The 21,202-nt window shown below is 36.4% G+C and overlaps 1 protein-coding gene across 1 annotated transcript in view; it reads left to right on the plus strand.

Annotated features, from left to right (window-relative positions):
* TTPA (tocopherol (alpha) transfer protein) overlaps positions 1–19,637 on the plus strand; it is a gene marked incomplete at its 5' end in the record, with an annotated part of 26,157 nt that extends 6,520 nt beyond the window's left edge. Inside the window, 4 exons of the mRNA XM_011931968.1 lie at positions 6,458–6,611; positions 13,390–13,583; positions 15,176–15,286; positions 18,070–19,637. Of these exons, the coding sequence (XP_011787358.1) occupies positions 6,458–6,611; positions 13,390–13,583; positions 15,176–15,286; positions 18,070–18,243 (633 nt within the window). The remainder of the gene's footprint in view (positions 1–6,457; positions 6,612–13,389; positions 13,584–15,175; positions 15,287–18,069) is intronic.
* Between the last annotated feature and the right edge of the window lie 1,565 nt (positions 19,638–21,202).

Here is a 21,202-nt window from a genome sequence, read left to right on the forward strand (position 1 = left end):
GATCTCCTGACCTCGTGATCCGCCTGTCTTGGCCTCCCAAAGTGCTGGGATTACAAGCATGAGCCACCGCGCCTGGCCTTCCATTCCTTTATTCTGAGCCTATATGTGTCTCTGCATGTGAGATGGGTCTCCTGAATATAGCACACTGATGGGTCTTGACTATCCAATTTGCCAGTCTGTGTCTTTTAATTGGGGCATTTAGCCCATTTACTTTTAAGGTTAATATTGTTATGTGTGAACTTGATTCTGTCATTGTGATGTTAGCTGGTTTTTTTGCCAATTAATTGATGCAGTTTCTTCATGGCATTGATGGTCTCTACAATTTGGCATGTTTTGCAGTGACTGGTACTGGTTGTTCCTTTCCATGTTTAGTGTTTCCTTCAGGAGTTCTTGTAAGGCAGGCCTGGTGGTGACAAATCTCTCAGCTTGTCTGTAAAGGATTTTATTTCTCCTTTACTTATGAAGCTTAGTTTGGCTGGATATAAAATTCTGGGTTGAAAATTCTTTTCTTTAAGAATGTTGAATATTGGCCCCACTCTCTTCTGGCTTGTAGGGTTTCTGTCGAGAGATCTGCTGTTAGTCTGATGGGCTTCCCTTTGTGGGTAACCTGACCTTTCTCTCTGCCTGCCCTTAACATTTCTTCCTTCATTTCAATCTTGGTGAATCTGACAATTATGTGTCTTGGGGTTGCTCTTCTTGAGGAGTATCTTTCTGGTGTTCTCTGTATTTCCTGAATTTGAATGTTGATCTGCCCTGCTAGGTTGGGGAAATTCTCCTGGATAATATCCTGAAGAGTGTTTTCCAACTTGGTTCCATTCTCCCCATCACTTTCAGGTGCACCCATCAAAAGTAGATTTGGTCTTTTCACATAGTCCCATATTTCTTGGAGTCTTTGTTCACTTCTTTTTGCTCTTTTTCCTCTAACCTTGTCTTCTTGCTTTATTTCATTAATTTGATTTTCAGTCACTGATACGCTTTCTTCCACTTGATCAAATCAGCTATTGAAGCTCGTGCATGCATCACGAAGTTTTCGTGCCATGTTTTTCAGTTCTATCAGGTCATTTAAGGTCTTCCCTACACTGTTTATTCTAGTTAGCCATTTGTCTAACCTTTTTTTCTAGGTTTTTAGCTTCCTTGTGATGGGTTTGAACATGCTCCTTTGGCTCAGAGAAGTGTGTTATTACTGACCTTCTGAAGCCGACTTCTGTCAACTCGTCAAAGTCATTCTCTGTCTGGCTTTGTTCTATTGCTGGTGAGGAGCTGTGATCCTTTGTAGAAGAGGTGCTTTGGTTTTTAGAATTTTCAGCTTTTCTGCTCTGGTTTCTCCCCATCTTTGTGGTTTTTTCTACCTTTGGTCTTTGATGTCCATGACCTACAGATGGGGTTTTGGTTTGGATGTACTTTTTGTTGATGTTGGTGCTATTCCTTTCTGTTTGTTAGTTTTCCTTCTAACAGCCAGGTCTCTCAGCTGCAGGTCTGTTGGAGTTTGCTGGAGGTCCACTCCAGACCCTGTTTGCCTGTGTATCACGAGTGGAGGCTGCAGAACAGCAAATATTGAAGAATAGCAAATATTGTTGCCTGATCCTTCCTCTGGAAGCTTCATCCCAGAGGGGCCTATATGAGGTGTCTGTCGGCCCCTACTGGGAGGTGTCTCCCAGTTAGGCTACACAGGGGTTAGGGACCCACTTGAGGAGGCAGTGTGTTCATTCTCAGAGCACAAACACCATGCTAGGGGAACCACTCATCTCTTCAGAACTGTCAGACAGCGATGTTTAAGTCTGCAGAAGCTGTCTGCTGTCTTTTGTGCAGCTATGCCCTGTCCACAGAGGTGGAGTCCATAGAGGCCATAGGCCTTGTTGAGCTGCGGTGGGCTCCACCCAGTTTGAGCTTTTGGCCTGCTTAGTTTACCTACTCAAGCCTCAGCAATGGCAGACGCCCCTCCCGGAGCCAGGCTGCCACCTTGAAGATAGATCTCAGCCTGCTGTGCTAGTAGCGAGCAAGGTTCCATGCGCATGGGACCCCCTGAGCCATGCGCTGGAGAGAATCTCCTTGTCTGCGGTTGCTAAGACCTTGGGAAAGCATAGTATTTGGGTGGGCACGTCCCTTTTTCCAGGTACAGTCTCTCATGGCTTCCCTTGGCTAGGAAAGGGAAATCCCCCAACCCCTTGTGCTTCCCGGGTGAGGTGATGCCCAGCCTCGCTTCAGCTCACCCTCTGTGGGTTGCACCCACTGTCCAACCAGTCCCAATGAGATGAACTGGGTACCTCAGTTGGAAATGCAGAAATCACCTGTCTTCTGCATTGATCACGCTGGGAGCTGCAGACCAGAGCTGTTCCTATTCAGCTATCTTATAATGGATCCCATTTTTATGTTTTACTGATTTGTAAAATATTTTTAGGTATTTTAGGCCTTTGTCCTTGATTTTTGTCTGTTATATTATTTATATTATTTCTGTGCAGAATTTTAAATTTTAATGTAATCAAATGAATTGATTTTATTAGTCTTTGATTGCCTTTGGGTTTTATAATCTCTTCTCTTGTCCAAAATTTTTTCTAGTTATTTATGTCTTATCTTTTTTATGTTGGAGTCTTTGATCTATTGAGATTTGTTTTTATGTTAGGAGTAAAATAGGAATCCAGCTTTATTTATTTTCATTTTTTAGATGTCTATATAAGTATCCCAATATCATGAGTAATAAACTAATATGTACTAGTAACTGCTGAATATGAAAACACAATCTCAGGTCCTATGAAGAATGGAGCTTAAATAAGGCATTAAACATATATATGTTTAGAGATAACTAACAATAAAACATGTTTAACTTACTGATTTCCTTTTAGCTGCTTTTAAAAAAGTAACGTTTAAATAGAAAAATAAAATTGACCCTCAGCCCCTGGGACATATATATTTTTTTCTGTATTCCTTAAATAAGGAATTGTTTTCATTGCACCATGCCCTTGAGGAATTGGCTAGCAGGACTGTGTCTAAATCTACTGGATAGAAATCAAGTTTCTGTCTGTGAACTCTTTGTCTTGCTTTTCTGCCAACTGGAAAGGAAAAGGAAAGGGTAGGAATGCAAAATTTTTTTTCATTTTCCTCTGCAATAGCACTTAATTCAACTCTAACTTCTTCATTCGTAATATAGAAGCCCTATAGTTTTTGTATAAAGAAAGCTTGATAAGTGCTTTAGTCACAATGAAATTTCTCATTATTTTAGTTTTTGTATTTGAAGTTATAATGAATTAGTAAGATTTTATTATATAATCCTAATAGCTAATGTGCTTATAGAATGCAACATACTTTGGTAAGTAGGGTTTTCATGGATTATCTTTTATTATTTTCTCATTTTGGGAGAAACAGATATAAAGAGTAAGTAACTTGTCTGAAATTATGTAGCTATTATGTGTTGAAGCAGAGATTTGAACTTGGGTGGGGCTCAGGAGACAACCTGTGCTCTCAAATACACTGCACTTGCCTCTTCTGTTTAAAACACCAAACATATAAAACAGATAACCATTCACTTCTCAACATATAAAACAGATAACCATTCACTTCTCTGCCTGTTCTACATAGTCTCATGAATTCCTTCTATCAAGTGATAGCCCAGTTCCTTATACTTTTGTTCCATATGATAAGCTTTTTATGCTATAATTATCTTTATGATTTTCCCAAAGCTTTCAAAATTCCATAGATTCTCCCTGCTAATTTCTTTCTAAATGCAGCTTGTTTTATAAAATTTTTCATATCATGTGTCCATTTCAGTTTCTACTCTGCTCCTGACAGTTATTGCCCTTGAACAAATGTGTAACTTCTCGGAGTTTTACTTTACTTTTTTTTTTTGAGACAGAGTCTCGCTCTGTTGCCAGGCTGGAGCGCATCGGCACGATCTCAGCTCAGATAACTGCAACCTTCGCCTCCCAGTTTCAAGTGATTCTCCTGCCTCAGCCTCCTGATCACGCGCCACCACACCCAGCTAATTTTTGTAGTTTTAGAGATGGGGTTTCACCATGTTGGCCAGGATGGTCTTGATCTCTTGACCTCGTGATGCATCCACTTTGGCCTCCCAAAGTGCTGGGATTACAGCGTGAGCCACTGCGCCTGGTTGGAGCGTTACTTTTCTTATTCTTATAATGCCACAACTGTAGCTACTTCTCAGGGTGGTTGTGAGGAGGAATTCAAATGATGGCATTAGACCCTATAAAAGTGCTTCAAATATGGTGGTTCTTATTTTGCTTCAAAGTACATGAAACATGTAAGAAGAAACCTACTCTATTACAAAACATAGTTAACCCGTAACATTTTAAATGTTTATTTACTTCTAATGTTTGCAAAACAGACACCTTCCAATAATGAATATTTATTTTTAGCCACTTCTTTGTTGTTGTTGTGGACATAGAGTGATTTGTTTGAGAATTGCTCAGTAGCAGTCATTTACATAGTTTATTTATGACAACTGTACTGTGAATTTATCTATCAGTGGATAAGTAACGACCAAAGATCCAGGTTTAGATCTTTCAGTTTGCAAAAATTGTGCCAGATAGTGATTTGTGCCTCTACATAGAAGTCAGTTTTTCAAGTGTGTGGATCCAGTTGGTTTACTCATGACTTAATCTATTCTTTCATTCAACACGTGTTGTTATCTTCTGAGTGTGCAGCACTCTGCAGAGATGAATAAGCCGAGCACCCTGCCACTATTAAACCTAAATCATCCCTTCTAATAAAGCCACAACTTTTATCATTCCACAGGGGAAAAAAAACATTTCTATATAGTTACTAATATGCTGCCTCCAACATTTTACTTGAATTGGAATGAAAAAGACTTTTTGTGTCTGAGGAAACTATCAGAAAAGTAAAAAGCATTGTAGAATGCTATTAACAGTTATTCTGGTACCCCCTAAGACTGGAGGAGGAAGAGAAATTCACCTTATAGAGTAGGGTGAAGATATTAGGATCCACAATGTGCCTGTTGTTCTCACTGCTTTTGGAAACTGCTATTTAGGTCACCAGTTATTTCTTTGTTGGCAAATCGACTTTTTTCTTTCTTACTTCTCTCTTGCGTTTAACTCTTAGCAACATTCTCTCTTTTTTTAAAGTTAAGAAAAGTTATTAAATACAGAAATGAAATAGAGGGAGACAGACAGAGAGAGAAAGAGAGGGAGATAAATCAGAGATGGAGATGAGGGGGAGCAGAGCAACACAGATGGCACTGTCTTCCCTCTCCTGTACCAGTGCTGGTTCTCTTAAGGTCCACCCAGTTTCTCTCTTCCTCCAGCCATTCCCAGCCATTAACATTTTCCAAGGCTCAGCATTTTCCTCTCTAGTTTTTGTCGTTTATAGTTTCTCCACCAAATCATTGCTGTTTTTGTGGTTATAGTTACCTTGTTTATTCCAGTGACTCTCAAATATAAATTCTGTCCTTTTCTTTGCATTGCAGTTTCATGTTGTTAATAGGTCTCTTTAAACTCAAAACAAATATATTATAACTTGTGAAAAATTGAGAGTGCCAAAAATCATAAAGAGGAAAATTAAAATATAAACATAATAATTTTTGAATACATAATTTGCTTTAGTATTTTCCACAATATGCTGGTGGTGTTTGTATTTTTGCATATGCGATTAGACATTTCTGATGATTCTTTTGGAAAGAAAGAAAGTGGGATTTCTTCAAACCATATTTTGACAAGATCCAATACCCAAGCATACTGCTACTGGGCTCTTGTAACTCATTTGATTGATTTCTATACTTCCTTATTTCAAAAAATACCACTGGTGGTGTTTCAGTTCTCTATTGCTGAATAACAAGCCACTCCAAGAATAAGTGGCTTAAAACACAATGATTTATTTGTTTTTGATATCACCAGTTTGCGCAGGGCTCAGTGAGAGTGGTTCATCTCTGTTCCACATGGCATTAGATGGGAACTTGGCTGAAGTCACACTATCCAGGATGGCCTCTCAACCTGCATGCCTCTCTCCACATGAACTGCTATCATTCAGTAATCTCACATAGTGTCTGAATTCTAAATAGTAAATTCAGAAGGTACCAGGCTTCTTAAAGCTTGGCCCATGAAGTGTCACTTCTGCCAATTGATATTAGATCAAAGCGAGGTGGAAGGCCAGCCTAGATTCAAGGGGAGGGAAGCAAATAGATGCCACCTCTTAATGGGAAGAATGGTGCATGGGTATATCAGGAGGGGAGGAATTGGTGGACTGTCTTTGGAGAATATCTACCATGGGTGGTGAATGAAAATTGCTCACCTCTGAATTTGTGATAAACCCTGGTCACCTCAGATCCTTGATAAAGGGAACTTTCAGTTTTCACAGCTAAAAAGATACCCCAGATTAAACTCTTGACATAATGGATGGCAAAGTTTATACACAATGCCAAAGCTTTTCTTCCATTTTTACAAAATCCTTACCATGTATGCCATTTGTAGACAATTTTAATTTTATTTTTCAGTTACTACAAAACTATTATAAGTGGAGAGCAGAATGTCCAGAAATAAGTGCAGATCTACACCCTAGAAGTATTATTGGCCTCCTAAAGGCTGGCTACCATGGAGTCCTGAGATCCAGGGATCCTACCGGCAGCAAAGTTCTTATTTACAGAATCGGTAAGTCATATACAACTCTTCTTTTTTTCTCCTCTCCTCCAGTTCAGTTCTGTTCCCTCCGCTCTCTTCTCTCTTTCTTCCATTTCTTCCTTGAACACCATATAGAAAGCTTCAAAGTGTTCATCTTTAGGAATTTGGGCTTTAATTTAAAATTTTAGGTTTTAACTTAGGTTAATTTAGGTCTTAATGTCCCCCAAATAGAATAACACTTTGGCAGTTGTGAGAAAATTAACAGATACAAGTGAAAATCCTAGTTCCATTCTTCCATGCAGTCAACTGTACAAGATAAGAAGAAAGGAAAATATTGAAGATAAATAGTATGAGAATATTTTAAAAAATCATGGAATAGTGTTTCAAAAATGCTTAGTGGGTAGTACAAATCCCAGCTGAGGTCAGGAGTTTGAGACCAACCTGGCCAGTATGGTGAAACCCCATGTCTACTAAAAATACAAAAATTAGCCAGGTGTAGTGGTGCATGCCTGTAATCCCAGCTACTTGGGAGGCCAAGGCAGGAGGATCACATGAACCTGGGAGGCAGAGGTTGCAGTGAACCAATTGCGCCATTGCAGTCCAGCCTGGGCAAAAGAGCAAGAGTCTGTCTCAAACAAACGAATGAACAAAAAACAACCAGAATTCTGGGCTATAATGTAAACTCCATGAGATTATAGATTTTATCTGCTCTGTTTACTGGTGTATTCCAAGCACTGAAAACATGGTCTGGTACTTGGTACGTAGTCACTAAATATTTGTGGAATGAGTGAGTGAATGACTAGTTCGAAAATGCCCCAGGCCGAGGAGCAAGAAGCTCATTCTTTTGGGTGGAGGAGGGTACAGAGGAAAGGCAACTCCTCTGGGAGCTGTTGCAAACACTGTATTCCATTAACTCCTGTTTATTCTCATTGCATCCCCCTTTTTTCTATTAGGTGTTGCTAGTGTTTCTTGTAGATTGGTGTCTTAGTGTATTCAGGCCACTATAACAAAATGCCATAGACTGGATGACTTATGAAAACAGAATTCTATTTCTAACAGTTCTGGAGGCTGGGAAGTCCAAGATGAAGGCACTGGCAGATTTGGTGTTTGGTGAGGGCTGCTACCTGGTTCCTAGGTGACATCTCTCACTTTAACCTCACATATTGGAAGGGAAAAGGCATCTCTCTTGGGATTCATAAGGGAACTAATCCTATTCATGAGGGTTCCATCCTCATGACCTCATCATCTCACAAAGGCCTCACCTCTCACTACCATCACATTGGGAGTCAGAATTTCCGCATATGACTGTTGAGGGGATGCAAACATTCAGACCATAGCAGTTGGTGACCTATAACTTCTGTCTTCCCTCAGACCTGTATGTGAGTAAAAATGACAGGCACAGGAGAAGGACTCACACTATTCCCAGAATTTCTCATGACCCAGTTGGAAGGACAAAGATAAACTATCATTTCATGACCAGAATTTTCGAATTATAATTTTACAGAAATATTTATATCTTTAAAGATTTAAAATATTTAAATATTTGCATTTCTTGCCTGCTTATAGATAAGATACCTGCCTATAACTCAACTGCTTGCTATACTGCAAGAAGATACTGTATTTAATTTTTGAAAGGATATTGGAAGATGGAGTAAAATGATTTGGGGCTGTTTTTTATTTTTTATTTTTGTGTGCTAGCTTAAGTGTCAAATAAAATTGAGTTAATCATGAAATCCCATATATAAAACAGACATCATGATCTTTCTGTTCTTTCATTGCTGCACTAGTGTCAGAGGAAATTGAATGAGCTCATAGCAATGAAGTTCCTTGAGCTATTTAGGGGTAGTCTTGCCAGATTTAACAAAGTACCTATGTTTTATTTAGAAAATAAACCTATATGTTATAAAATTAAAGGATGCCCAGTTACATTTGAATTTCAGATAAACAACAAATAGTGTTTTTAAGTATGTATGGAGCATCCTTATGTTAAAAATTATATACTGGTTATCTGAAATTCAACTTTAATTGGATGTTGTATATTTTACCTGGTAACTTACTCGGGGGTCCAAGAACTATAAAACTGAAACCTGCAGCTAACTATTTCTGTAAATGTCTTGGCTCTGCGTTGCCTGGCTAGATTTTATTGTTTCTAGTTTGTTCATAAACTGACTGAGGCAGGTGAAGAAGTAAAAGTGACACCTTGATAGTGAGAAAGCAGATGTGCAGCTTTGATCATAAATACCTTAACACTGAACCAGTAGGGATATTTTCTGGGCCTCATGTAGCACATTAATTTAGAAGTATATTGTTTAACTCAAGAGATTTGAAAATCAAGAAAACGTAATTTAGTGATGGTCAGAACAGGAAGGTATGTTGCAAATCTCCTGTATGTTCTGTTATTCTAAGATGAAAGGGAGAAACTCAGAAAGTTTTATGAGTAAAATGAAAACTTTTCTAAATTTAATTGAATTAATGGGAGGAGTTAAAGAAGGAAATCTGTGATGGAGCTCTTTGATAGAACTTTAGCATAACTACTTCCTCTAGATACCATCTCTGTGTAGTAAAAGCAATGAGAAAATGCACACAGCCCTTTCCTCCATGCGGGTCGGGCAACCCAAGGTGAAGCTAAGTTTTGACCTTCATCAGCCAACATACTAGAGGATATAATTTTATGTCTTTTGAGATTCCATAGTATACTACAGCAGCAAAAGTAAAATTTGACAGTGAGTGTGAAGTTTTGACTGTGGCTTAGTTCTTATGAATACAGGTTCTGGAGCATGTGACCTGGATTGGAATCTCAGCTCTGCTACATTCTAGCTGTGTGAAACACTATGTAGCTGTAACTGCATTTTCTCATCTGTAAAATGGGCATAGTGAAAAGCTATCACATAGGGTTGCTGTAAGCATGAAATCAATCAATCAGTCTGTCTACCTAAAATATAACAAGAGCATTACCTGGTACACAAAAGCACTCAATACATGTGAAGTAGATACTGGAGAAGGAATTCAAAATATGAGGTATATTTTTCTTTTGCCTCAACGGAGCTTAAATTCTAGCCAGCAGTGTACCACAGAACTTTCTATGATGATGAAACCGTTCTATAGTAGCCACTATTCTCATGTGGCTATTGAACGCTGAAATGTGACTACTGCAACTAAGAAACAGATTTTTTTTTTTCTTCTGAGCTAGGATCTTGCTCTGCCACCTGGGCTAGAGTGCAGTGGCACAATCATAGATCACTGCGGCCTTGAACTCCTGGGCTCAAGTGATCCTCCCGCTTCAGCGTTTGGAGTAGCTGGGACTAGAGGCATGTGCTACCACACCCAGTCGGTTATTTTACTTTTAGTTTTTAGAGATGCGTTCTCACTATGTTGCCCAGGATGGTCTCACTCCTGGCCTCAAGCAATCCTCCCCTATCAGACCCACAAAGTGCTAGGGTTCTAGGCATGAACCACTGCACCCGGTGAAACTAAATTTTTAATTTAAATTTGAATGGCCACACATGGCTAACGGCTACCATATTAGCCAGTGTAGGTCAAACAATTATGTTGGTTGGTTCAGAACTTAGGATATTAACTATTTTTTTGATTGGCAAACTTCATTTGTTCTGCTTGTTTTTTATCATTATTGTATTCAGCCAATGTCTGAAGTTAGTATAGTATTTTTATCTGGGTTACCTGTGGGTTGATTATTCAAATTCTTATGAGAAATCTGAGGTTTGGTTTTTTTTTTTTTTTTTTTTTGAGAGAGTCTTGTTCTGTTGCCCAGGCTGGAGAGCAGTGGGCCACCTTGACTCACTGCAACCTCCGCCTCCTGAGTTCAAGCGATTCTACTGCCTCAGCTTTCCAAGTAGCTGAGACTACAGGCATGTGCCACTATGCCCAGCTAAGTTTGTATTTTTAGTAGAGATGAAGTTTCACCATGTTGGCCAGGCTGGTCTTGAACTCCTGGCCTCAAGTGATCTGCCCACCTTGGCCTCCCAAAGTGCTGGAATCAGAGGTGTGAGCCACCATACCCGGCCAGAAATCTGAGACTTTTAAAAAATAACACACCTCCTAAAGGATCCATTAATATGATAGAAAATAAAAATTAAAAAATAGCAATCCCATTGTGCCTTCTTAGGAATATTTCTGTTTATTCTTTGTTTTTCTAGATCTTCAACTTTTCTCTTGCTACTACATGCTACGTTATCATTTAAATCAGTTAACAGCCAGCCACCGAAAACAAAACAAAAACTTGTTTCCACAAAACTCTCCATCCTTCTCCATCTCCTTATATCCATCTCCTCCTCTTGTTGTTCTCAGCCACACTCCTTTTGTTAGTGATGTCCACCATCCACATTTTCTCACAGTTCTTCCTCAGCCCACCCTAGTTTGATTTCACTGCCATCCCTGCTGAAATGAACATAACCAACAATCAGTGACTTTCTTTTCACCACATCTAATGGACGTGTTTAGTTCTATTTCACTTAACCTCTCAACACAGTGAGTCACTTCTTCTTTCTTGAAAAATCCTCTTCCCTTGGCTTCTCTGATGCCATATCCGCCTGGTGTTTTCCTCTGACATCACTGGCTGCTCCTCCTTAATCTCTTTTGCTGGCATCTTCTCTTCTATTCATCCTTTAAACTCTGAATTTTTTTAGGACATTGGCCTCAGCATTTTCTTTTTATGCTACTTTATCTCTCTGCTTTGATAGAGAAAAATATAGCTCTGAGGCAATCCTAGATTGTCTCATATGGATCGTCATATAGGCACAAACAACCCCCAGATTTGTATCTTCACTCCCACCTTTTCCTTGAGGATCCCGACCCACACAACTAACTCCTATTCCAGCTGCACCCAGTTGGATGTCTCATAGTCACCATTTTAACATGTCCATACTTATGATCTTTTTCACCCAAACACGTCTCTTAATAAATGGTACCACATGTACACCATGGAATACTACACAGCCATAAAACGAATGAAATTATGTCCTTTGCAGCAACATGGATGCAGCTGGAGGCCATTCTCTTTAGTGAATTAAGACAGGAACAGAAAACCAAATACCACACGTTCTCACTTGTAAGTAGGAGCTAAACACTGGGTATATATGACTTAAAGATGGGAACAGTAGACAGTGGAGACGACAAGAGAGGAGAGGGAAGGAGGGGAGCACGGGTTGAAAAACTAACTATTGGGTACTATGCTCACATACCTGGGTGACAAGATCATCTATACCTGAAACCTCAGCATTATGCAGTATACCATTGTAACAAACCTGCACATGCACCTCCTGAATCTAAAAAAGAGTTAAAAATAAATAAATAAATGGTGTTACCATTCTATCCAGTTCCCCATGCCAGAAACTTTGTTTGTTTGCTTGAAAATTTACTATTACTTAGTTAAGATTTTTTTTTTTTTCTTTTTCATTCATCCTGTTAGGCACTTCAGTCTGAAGACTTACATGCTTTTTTCAGCTTTGGAGAACTTTTCTCTATTGCTATGATTCCTTTCTCCTTTGTTCTCTGTTACTGCCTTCTAGAACTTTTATTAGTTGGATGTTGAAACTCCTGGATCCAGCTGCATGTGTTTCTTACCTTTTTATTCATACATGTGAACTCTTGGCTCTTTTGTGCCAAATTTGAGAGAATTCTTCAACTTAATCTTCCAAACCATTTTTTCTTGATCGGCTCTGTCTTTTCTAGCATTTATCCCATCAATGAATTTTTTAAAAAAACTTGTCTTTTTATTTCTAAGATCTCAACTGAGTCTTTTTAATAATAGCCTGTTCTTATAATAACTTACAGTATTTTTCCTGCCCCCTGCTGAAACTATTATGCTTCTTTAAAAAAATTCTTAAAAATTTTTTTTTACAGACTGGTTCTTGCTATGTTGCCCTGATTGGACTCAAACTCCTGGGCTTCAGTGTCCCCCCTGCCCCCAGTTCAGCCACCCTAGTAGCTGGAAATACAGGCACCTACCACGGCACCTGCACCTGGCTTCTATTATGTTTTTAAGTGTCTCCTGCTTTCTTATTTTCTCGAGTTGATGCCTTTGTCTATTGAGTTTGGCTTCCCTCTCTCTCTGTGTATGAATGTGTTTAATATTCTAATTTTTAAGGAATAGATGTCTTTTAAAAAAGATTATCTGCTTGTCCATCCATTACTGTCATTTCTGAATGGCGTGGCCTGTCCCGGGGGTGGTGGGAAGGGGTGAGATGAATGAACAAGAATCTCAGTAACTTCTCTCTTAGCACAGGTACTCCCTGTTTCTCTTTGGTGTGGGCAGCCACCTAAGTGCTTCCCTGGCTCTTCTTTCCCAAGCCCTCACTTCCTGCTCTAGCCTACAGGGACATGACTCTGCAATGTGCTACTTACCACTGGAAGGCTGTCAGAGGATCAACTTGCCTCTCTGTTTCCTCATGCATTTCTCTTAGCTACCTCTTTAGTTACTATGGGGCCCTAATTGCTCTTTATAATCCAGGCCCTTGCTTTTCCATTTCCAACACCTCTGAGCTTGGAGCATACACAATGGCATTCCCATCTTTATGTGAGGTTGTAACTTCATCTTGCAGTCAAATTCATCCTGCATCCATTCCTTTTTCCCCCATACTCTTTAAAAGTCATTGTTTGCTAGAATTTGAGGAGGGAGGGAGAAGCAGGCACATGTTCTTGTACCCCAGTTGGATTTATTATTCAATTCATGATCTTTGTAGATGCTTTTATTTCAACTGATCTTTTAAGTCTAAAATGAATTAATCTCCCTTTGGAAACCTTTCTGATTTTTTATACAATGCTAAGATATGATATGCTTTATTTTTTTTAGCACACTGGGACCCCAAAGTTTTTACAGCTTATGATGTATTTCGAGTAAGTCTAATCACATCCGAGCTTATTGTACGGGAGGTAGAAACTCAGCGGAATGGAATCAAGGCTATCTTTGATCTGGAAGGCTGGCAGCTTTCTCATGCTTTTCAAATCACTCCATCTGTAGCCAAGAAGATTGCTGCTGTACTTACGGTAAATGTATATTTTAACTGTCAGGCATAATACTTCCAAATTATAGTTTTACATTTTGTTATATATTAGACAAAGAGAAGCAAAAGAACATTTATTAGAAATTTAAATACAATTTTGGAAATGATATGTAGAATTCAATAATGCTAAGAGGAAGTAAAATGTTATTAGTTTATAAAAGAAAAAATGTTGCAACAAACTGCAAAAATATGTTCAAATTAGTAACGAGAGGATTTATGCATCTTAATATGTGGTGACTTTATCTTTTCATCATTAAAATATTTTTCCTAAATTAAAAATTGATTAAAAAATGTATAAGCAATGGCACAATAAGATGTCACATAAGTCTTGGTAGGTATATATTGATATCTTTTTTTTCAAAAGGTTTTTAAGGTGGTCATCATCTTTGACTCAGTAATTCTATTTCTGGGAAACTAGCTAAGGAATAATCTTTAATATATTAAAGATTGCATATAATAATAATAGCTTACTATGTGCCAGGTACTTTGCTAAGTGTTTCAAATGCATTACCTTTTAATGTCCACACTGAGCCTATGACATATGACTATTGTATTTTCCCACTTTGCAATTAATAAACTATATCCGAGAAGTGACATAGCGATGCCCAGGCACACACAGTTTGTCAGTAGTGAAGTGAGAATTCCAGCCCAGGTCATCTGAATGTAAAACTTGTGCTTACAGCCACCACTTCTCCTATACATAAAGACAGTTACTGCAGCATCAATTTCAGTAAAGAAGTAAAATAAAATAAAATAAAATAAAATAAAATAAAATAGTTTATTAGTCCAGAAAATAGAAACGTGGTTACTTAAGAAATGGTACATTCATTTGATGGATTCTTGCAACAATGATAAAACATGATATTTACAAAAGCTGTATTATATCAGTGGAACCCAGTGGGATGAAAATTATTTAGACGGCATAGTAGCAATTATGTTTAAAAGAAAATTATACATAGAAGGGATTTGGAAGGACAATCCCCAAATTAATAATACACCTCTGAAAGCGATGCATGGAAAAAAATAAAAGAACCTTGGAGTGAAAGGTCTCTGTATTAATAATACAACTTGTAGGTAGGAAAACTATCCTCTTCCTTCAACTCTTAACTTTGTAAACTTTCTAAATAAGCCTATATTACTATGATGCTAAAGACATATACCAATGTCAGAGTTTAAAAGTATGTGTCTATTGTGCTAGTCTTTCAATATTTATGAATTTTTTTCTCAAAATATTTTTGGGGAAAAAATTAAATGTAAATTTCCAAAGGACTCATTGGTTCGTTAAAAGAACATCTACATGTGATGGGAAAGGAATTTTCTGGTGAAAGTGTGCAGATATTTCGTAAAATACTTTGCCAAATCTATAAGAAGAAACCTTTTTAGAGATCTTTTCTTAATCTCGTGACAGTGAACTGTAAGTCAGGCTTTTGTGTTGATGGAATAAATAATTTTGAAGATAAAATCACACTTTAGATATTTCCGTAAGTTTAGCAAGTGTTCAAAGAAGAGACTTGACATTAGGTATCAGATTGTAATATTTATGTTTTGTTATTAAGATTTTTTTATTTTCAAAAGGATTCATTTCCATTGAAAGTTCGTGGCATCCATTTGATAAATGAACCAGTAATTTTCCATGCTGTCTTTTCCATGATCAAACCATTCCTGACTGAAAAAATTAAGGAACGGGTGAGTAAAGCATATTCAAGTTTGTGTTCCTCTACACCAAACATTCCAACTCTTTTTAATTTAAGGATTGCTTTATTATCTTTCCTCGTACCTGCCCATCTATGTCGTTAGCCTAATATTTTGAATATTTATCTAACAAGCCAACTAAAAAAAAGTAAATTAAAATTTAGTTTTAATTTATAAAAATGAGGCATATTGGTTGTATGACTGTGGGGTAACTGGGCTTTTCATACACTGCTGGTTGGAATGCTTAATGGTATATTCCTATAGAGGGCAGTGTGGCAAAGACATCAAAATCACTGTCTTGAATTACCTGTACGTAAACAAAATTACATATATTAGAGGAGCCACAGCAGCAGAAGACTAAAAACCAGCAAGTGTTCACCATTAGGGCATTGGTTAAATAAATATCGACACAACAGAAAACAACGAGATTGCAGGATGTTTTGTAAACTGAAGTAAGCAAAATGTGGAATAGTGTTTATGGCATGCTACCTTTTGTATACAAAGGGGAGAAATAAGAATATATTTCATACATTTACATTAAAAGGATATACAAAAAGCAATATAAGTGGATATCTATAGGGAACAAGAGAAGAAGTGTGAACTACAGTAGATGAGAATAGGTTTGGGAGCAAGATCTCTCACTGTGTATCTTTTATCTTGTTTTGATTTGTAACCATGTGAATTTATTATTAATGCAAATAAAAATAAACATTTTTCTTAAACAGTGAAGCCTAACTAACAGTTTCAGTGTAACTGAGAACCACAGTAACTGAGGTATATGACAATGTCACATTAGTTAGGGCAAAGATACTGGATTTTTTTTTTTTTTACCTACCCTATGGAGCCTTATTTCAGAAAAAACATCTCATATCTCTTAGACTTTTTGAAAGGTTGAAAATAGAGTATGCATTCTCAAGAATGGCAACCATTCTTCTAAATTAATCTGTAAAGAAGAATTTTTAGAGCATCTATTTAGACAAACATTGGCATCGTCTAATGCCTTGAACACAAAACAGTTTGTAAAGGCTTTAACAATTTAAATCTAAAAAATTACTGAAATGTCAGCAGTGATAATATAAACTGTAATAACACATTTGGAATTTTAAAAAAAGATGTTCTTTCATATTAAGAAAATATAACATCTTATACCTGGTCAGAAAGTTATGCCCCTCGAGCTTCTTTAGAGGTTATCTAGTGGATATTTCTGTTTGTCTTCAGGAACCACCCTTAAATTGCCTGCTTTAGCAAAGATGGCCATTTTCAGCTACTTTTTATTCTAGTATTTTTATACAAATCAACTTTTTTGTTCATCTTTTTCTATCTTCAGTGTAACTTGATAATAGTTGGCTTCCCTCTGTTTAATTCTTAGAGAGCTAAAAATAGCTATTTCTAGTTTGCGTTATATTTTAGATAAAAACAAAAACAAGAATAAACTGAACCTAAGAAACAGGAGAATATGGAGAAAAAAGAAAGAACAGTAAAAAGTTGAGAAGTTAGGGGAAGGATGTCAGCAAAAGTTAGTTGACATGAAACAGACTTGCCAAAATAGGGAGAAAAAACTGATCCAGCCACTTTTTTCCTTTTCAACTTTTTGGCAATGCCCCATACATTTTCTTATTTTGCCGCTTCCTGAGGAGACAGAATTTCTTCTCAATTAACTGATAATATTTTACATATTTCAGAAAAAAATTAAAGATTGGCTTTGTGAATTTCCTAAGTGAGAATAGGAAACTCATTTCATCCATCAAACTTCATACCCTGGCACATAGTAGGTGCTTATTAAATGACTGTTGAATTCATAGAGGAACATTTTGCCCTAGAAAGTGGAAAAAGCTTATTTATTTATTTTAGCAGGTGTGCTTTTGGTTCAAGTTTCTATGGCTTTCTCTTAACTTCAGGGCATTCTATGATCAATTTTTATAGTTTAAAATATTTGAAAAGTTAAGCTTCTCAACCATTATAATTGTCTTTTCATATTTTTTAAAAATTTTGACTTTTTTATTCTTTTTTTTTTTTTTTTTTTGAGACAGGGTCTCACTTTGTGCAGTGGCACGATCTCAGCTCACCGCAACCTCCACCTCCTGGGTTCAAGCAGTCCTCCTGCCTCAGCCCACCAAGTAGCTGGGACTACAGTCCCACACCACCATGCCCAGCTAAGTTTTGTATATTTTTGTACCAGCCATGTTGCCCAGGCTGCTGTTGAACTCCTGAGCTCAAGCAATCCACTTGCCTTGGTCTCTCAAAGTGCTGGGATTACAGGCATGAGCCACTGCACCTGGCTGTCTCTTAACTTTATACTAGCCAACAGTATCCATCGACTGTACCATATGAATTGTTTCTCATAGACCTAATTGTGTGCTCAGGTATATGCTTCTACTTAATATGAATTAGTACCATCTAGTACATTTTTATTATCTATAGACTAGTCCCAAGGTATTAGTTTGGTAAGAATCACTTGCAAATAAGGGAACAGAATTTACAAAATAACTTTAGATAGTCTTTAAAAATTTACTTATGGAAGAGGAAAATTACTTTTTATAAATTTTATGGAGTTATAAGAATGCAAATCCAAGAAAGAGTAAGATTATTAGATCCACAGTAACACAACCTAAACATAAGTAAAATTATTAGATTCATAACCAGAGGAATAAAGGATGTAGTATCTATTTATATTTTCCTCTTTTAGAAGTTATTAGAATACCTTGTTTTATGAGGTTGATTTTCCACTGGAAATGCATCTAATAAGGATTCCTTCTAAAATGTTTTGGCTATTTCAGATTCATATGCATGGGAACAACTACACACAAAGCTTGCTTCAGCATTTCCCAGACATTCTTCCTCTGGAATACGGTGGTGAAGAGTTCTCCATGGAGGACATTTGTCAGGAATGGACAAATTTTATAATGAAGTCTGAAGATTATCTCAGCAGCATTTCTGAGAGCGTTCAATGAGAAGTTATTTCATGTGAATGGCTTCCTAATTAAAAACATGAGTGATATCCAACCTGGTTAAACGAAGGAAAGAAAAGGAGCAAATCTTTTAAACTAATGCTTGCCTGATCTTTAAAAATGTAGAAATCTTCTGACATGAGCAACACAAGTGTTTGGAAAGATTTTTTACTTTTTAAATGCTTTTTTCTCTACTTTTGAAGTAATTAAATGGCAGTAGATTTTAAGAGCATAAAAATTGGCGATTTCGTACTTGGAAGAGAACATGAAAGCTATTACTAAAGTAGCCGTTCATGTGCATCTTTGTATGTTTCTAGAAAATTATATTTTAAACAAATTCTCTGATTATGTTAGTTTAGAAATAAATTTAGAAATATTCCACGTAAAAATATTAGCACAAGTCAGCTGATGATAAAAAAAATTAACACTTATTTTAAGTGGATGTCAGATTAAATTATAATTCATTATAATTAAAATCTGAATAGAGTTTTATAGTTATTCCTGTGGGCCAGCAAGACATTTCATCTCAGGGAAATTTTATTTTAGTATATTAACACGATAGAAACTTTTTTTTTTTTTTTTTCAGACAGAGTCTTGCTGTGTACCCCAGGCTGGAGTGCAGTGGTGCGATCTCAGTTCACTGCAACCTCTGCTAGGATTACGGTGCACACCACCACTCCTGGCTAAGTTTTGTATTTCTACATAGAGATGGGGTTTCGCCATGTTGGTCAAGCTGGTCTCAAACTCCTGAACTCAAGTAATTTGCCTGCTTCGGCCTCCCAAAGTACTGGGATTACAGTTGTGAGCCGTTGCGCCTGGCCACAATACAAACTTTCAACTGAGGAGTCTATATGCTATACTACTTTGTGTGGCATCTTTAGGTTTCTATGAAATCATTCATGTTGGTGTCATTGATCAACAAAAATAATTTAGAAAATACATCAGGCACAGTTGATGGCTTCTCAATATCTGTTTTGCATTTTTAAAAATCAAAAATGTAATTTTAACTTTTGCTTATGGCTATTCTTATGACTACACAGAAAGGGATGGAATCATATTTAATTGTCTTATACATGAACTGTTTTTAGTTAAAAATAACATAACTACATAAAGGAAAGGAACTGCTTATATTTTAAAAAAATTACTGTCAATTACATCCGGTATTTTTCAGATTGTGCATAAAATAATATGAATTTGACTATTGTATCAGAATATTTTAATCAAATCCTGCAATTTATATTAACTTAAAAAAAAACATCTGGTAGAGGCTGGGCGTGGTGGCTCAAACCTGTAATCCCAGCACTTTGGGAGGCCAAGGCAGGATGATTGCTTGAGCACAGGAGTTGTAGACCAGCCTGGGCAACACAGGGAAACCCTGTCTCTATTTTAAAAATAAACGAATAACCAGTAAAGATGTACTGTTTGTACTGCAGTTTATAATATTTCATTTATTAAGAAAGATATCATCTCAGCTTTCATATTCAACATAGCTCTCAATTTATGACATAATTTTTATACTTAGTATTTTATAATTTCTTAATTTTGTTATAAACTTGAAAATGAAAGAATATGAGGTCTGAAATCTGTTGAATATTTGTTCAGCTAGTTAGGTTTCAACATTAATCATATACATTAATAATATCTTTTGTAAGGATATGTGAAGGGTGTTTTTCTTTATAAGAAAATTAGTTTAATCAGGTGAGCTGATACTTATGATTATGCATATATCTATGATAAAATTGAAAGTAATTGTGGATGTTCTTTAGAGAACGTGTTTTGATTTTGACTTAGCTTTGGGAAGCTAACAACATTATAATTTTTATTAAAAAACTACACCCTGCCTGTTGACTAAAAAACACTTTAAATTCTTTTAAAATAAAAGCATACTATTTAAAATTGTATAATTAAAAATAATAAATGAATAAAATCACTTAAAAAGAATAAACAGTGTGAATAACAAAAAACCTCTGGCTTACCCAACTTTTGTTTCTGGAAGATTTATATCACCAGTTCCACTTCATTTATTTTTGGCTATTTCAAACACTTTCTTATGACTCTGTGGAGGAGTGATTAGTTTAGTACCCAAATAAAGGATAACATTTTAAAATGTCTTTTAAATGTGATTTTTTGGTGATAGAATCAATAGTAAATAGAATTAAGATAAGTCAATCAATCTGGGCATATTTTATGATGGAACTTTGTAATGTTTATAAATGAAGAAATTCACTGAAGAATATTAAAAGAAAATTGAAATGAATGGGCAAACGAACAAAGTGTCAAAGCAAATAATTGTCTAATTGTCCATATTACTTTAGTGATTATACCAGAAGTGCCTTTTAAAAGATTAACTGTATTATGTGCTCATTGTGTTAACTGCACAGTAATTTATTTGTTTTAATATTGTTTGAAAGAAAATAAACATCTTTCACATAAACCACAGTGTACAAGCTATTTTTTAATTTTAAAATATAAATATGAGGCATTCTTTTTCAAAAACTGCTTTTCCTTACAGAAAAAAAAATCTTAGCACATCTATTTGTCCATTACTCAGTGTCAGTTTTTTCTTCATAAGTTTAGTGACAGGCTGGTATTCCAGCTGCTTAGTTCAACACCATATTTCTCTAATGTCTTTTGCTGTACATAAAGGGGACCACAAACTAATCCCTAAGCCATAGATAGTCAAGAAGTTAAAAGTTCTAAGCAAAAAATGCCATAGTTTGCCCCTTAATCAGATAATTTTATTTTCTTTAATAGACTTCAATTTTTAGAACAATTTTAGGTTCTCAGCAAAATTGAGCATGAAGTACAAGATAGAGTCATTTGATTTTGAAACAATATGCTATTAGCCTAGATCATGATTTCGTTTGTCAAACTGGATTTTTTCTTACAGAAATAGCACTGAAGTCCTATTGCAAATATCTTTATCTTTGTCAATCACCTAAATTAAGACTGTAGATCATAA

This window comes from Colobus angolensis, unplaced genomic scaffold (genome assembly GCF_000951035.1).
Source record: "Colobus angolensis palliatus isolate OR3802 unplaced genomic scaffold, Cang.pa_1.0 Scaffold92, whole genome shotgun sequence".
NCBI classification, from domain to species: Eukaryota; Metazoa; Chordata; class Mammalia; order Primates; family Cercopithecidae; genus Colobus; species Colobus angolensis.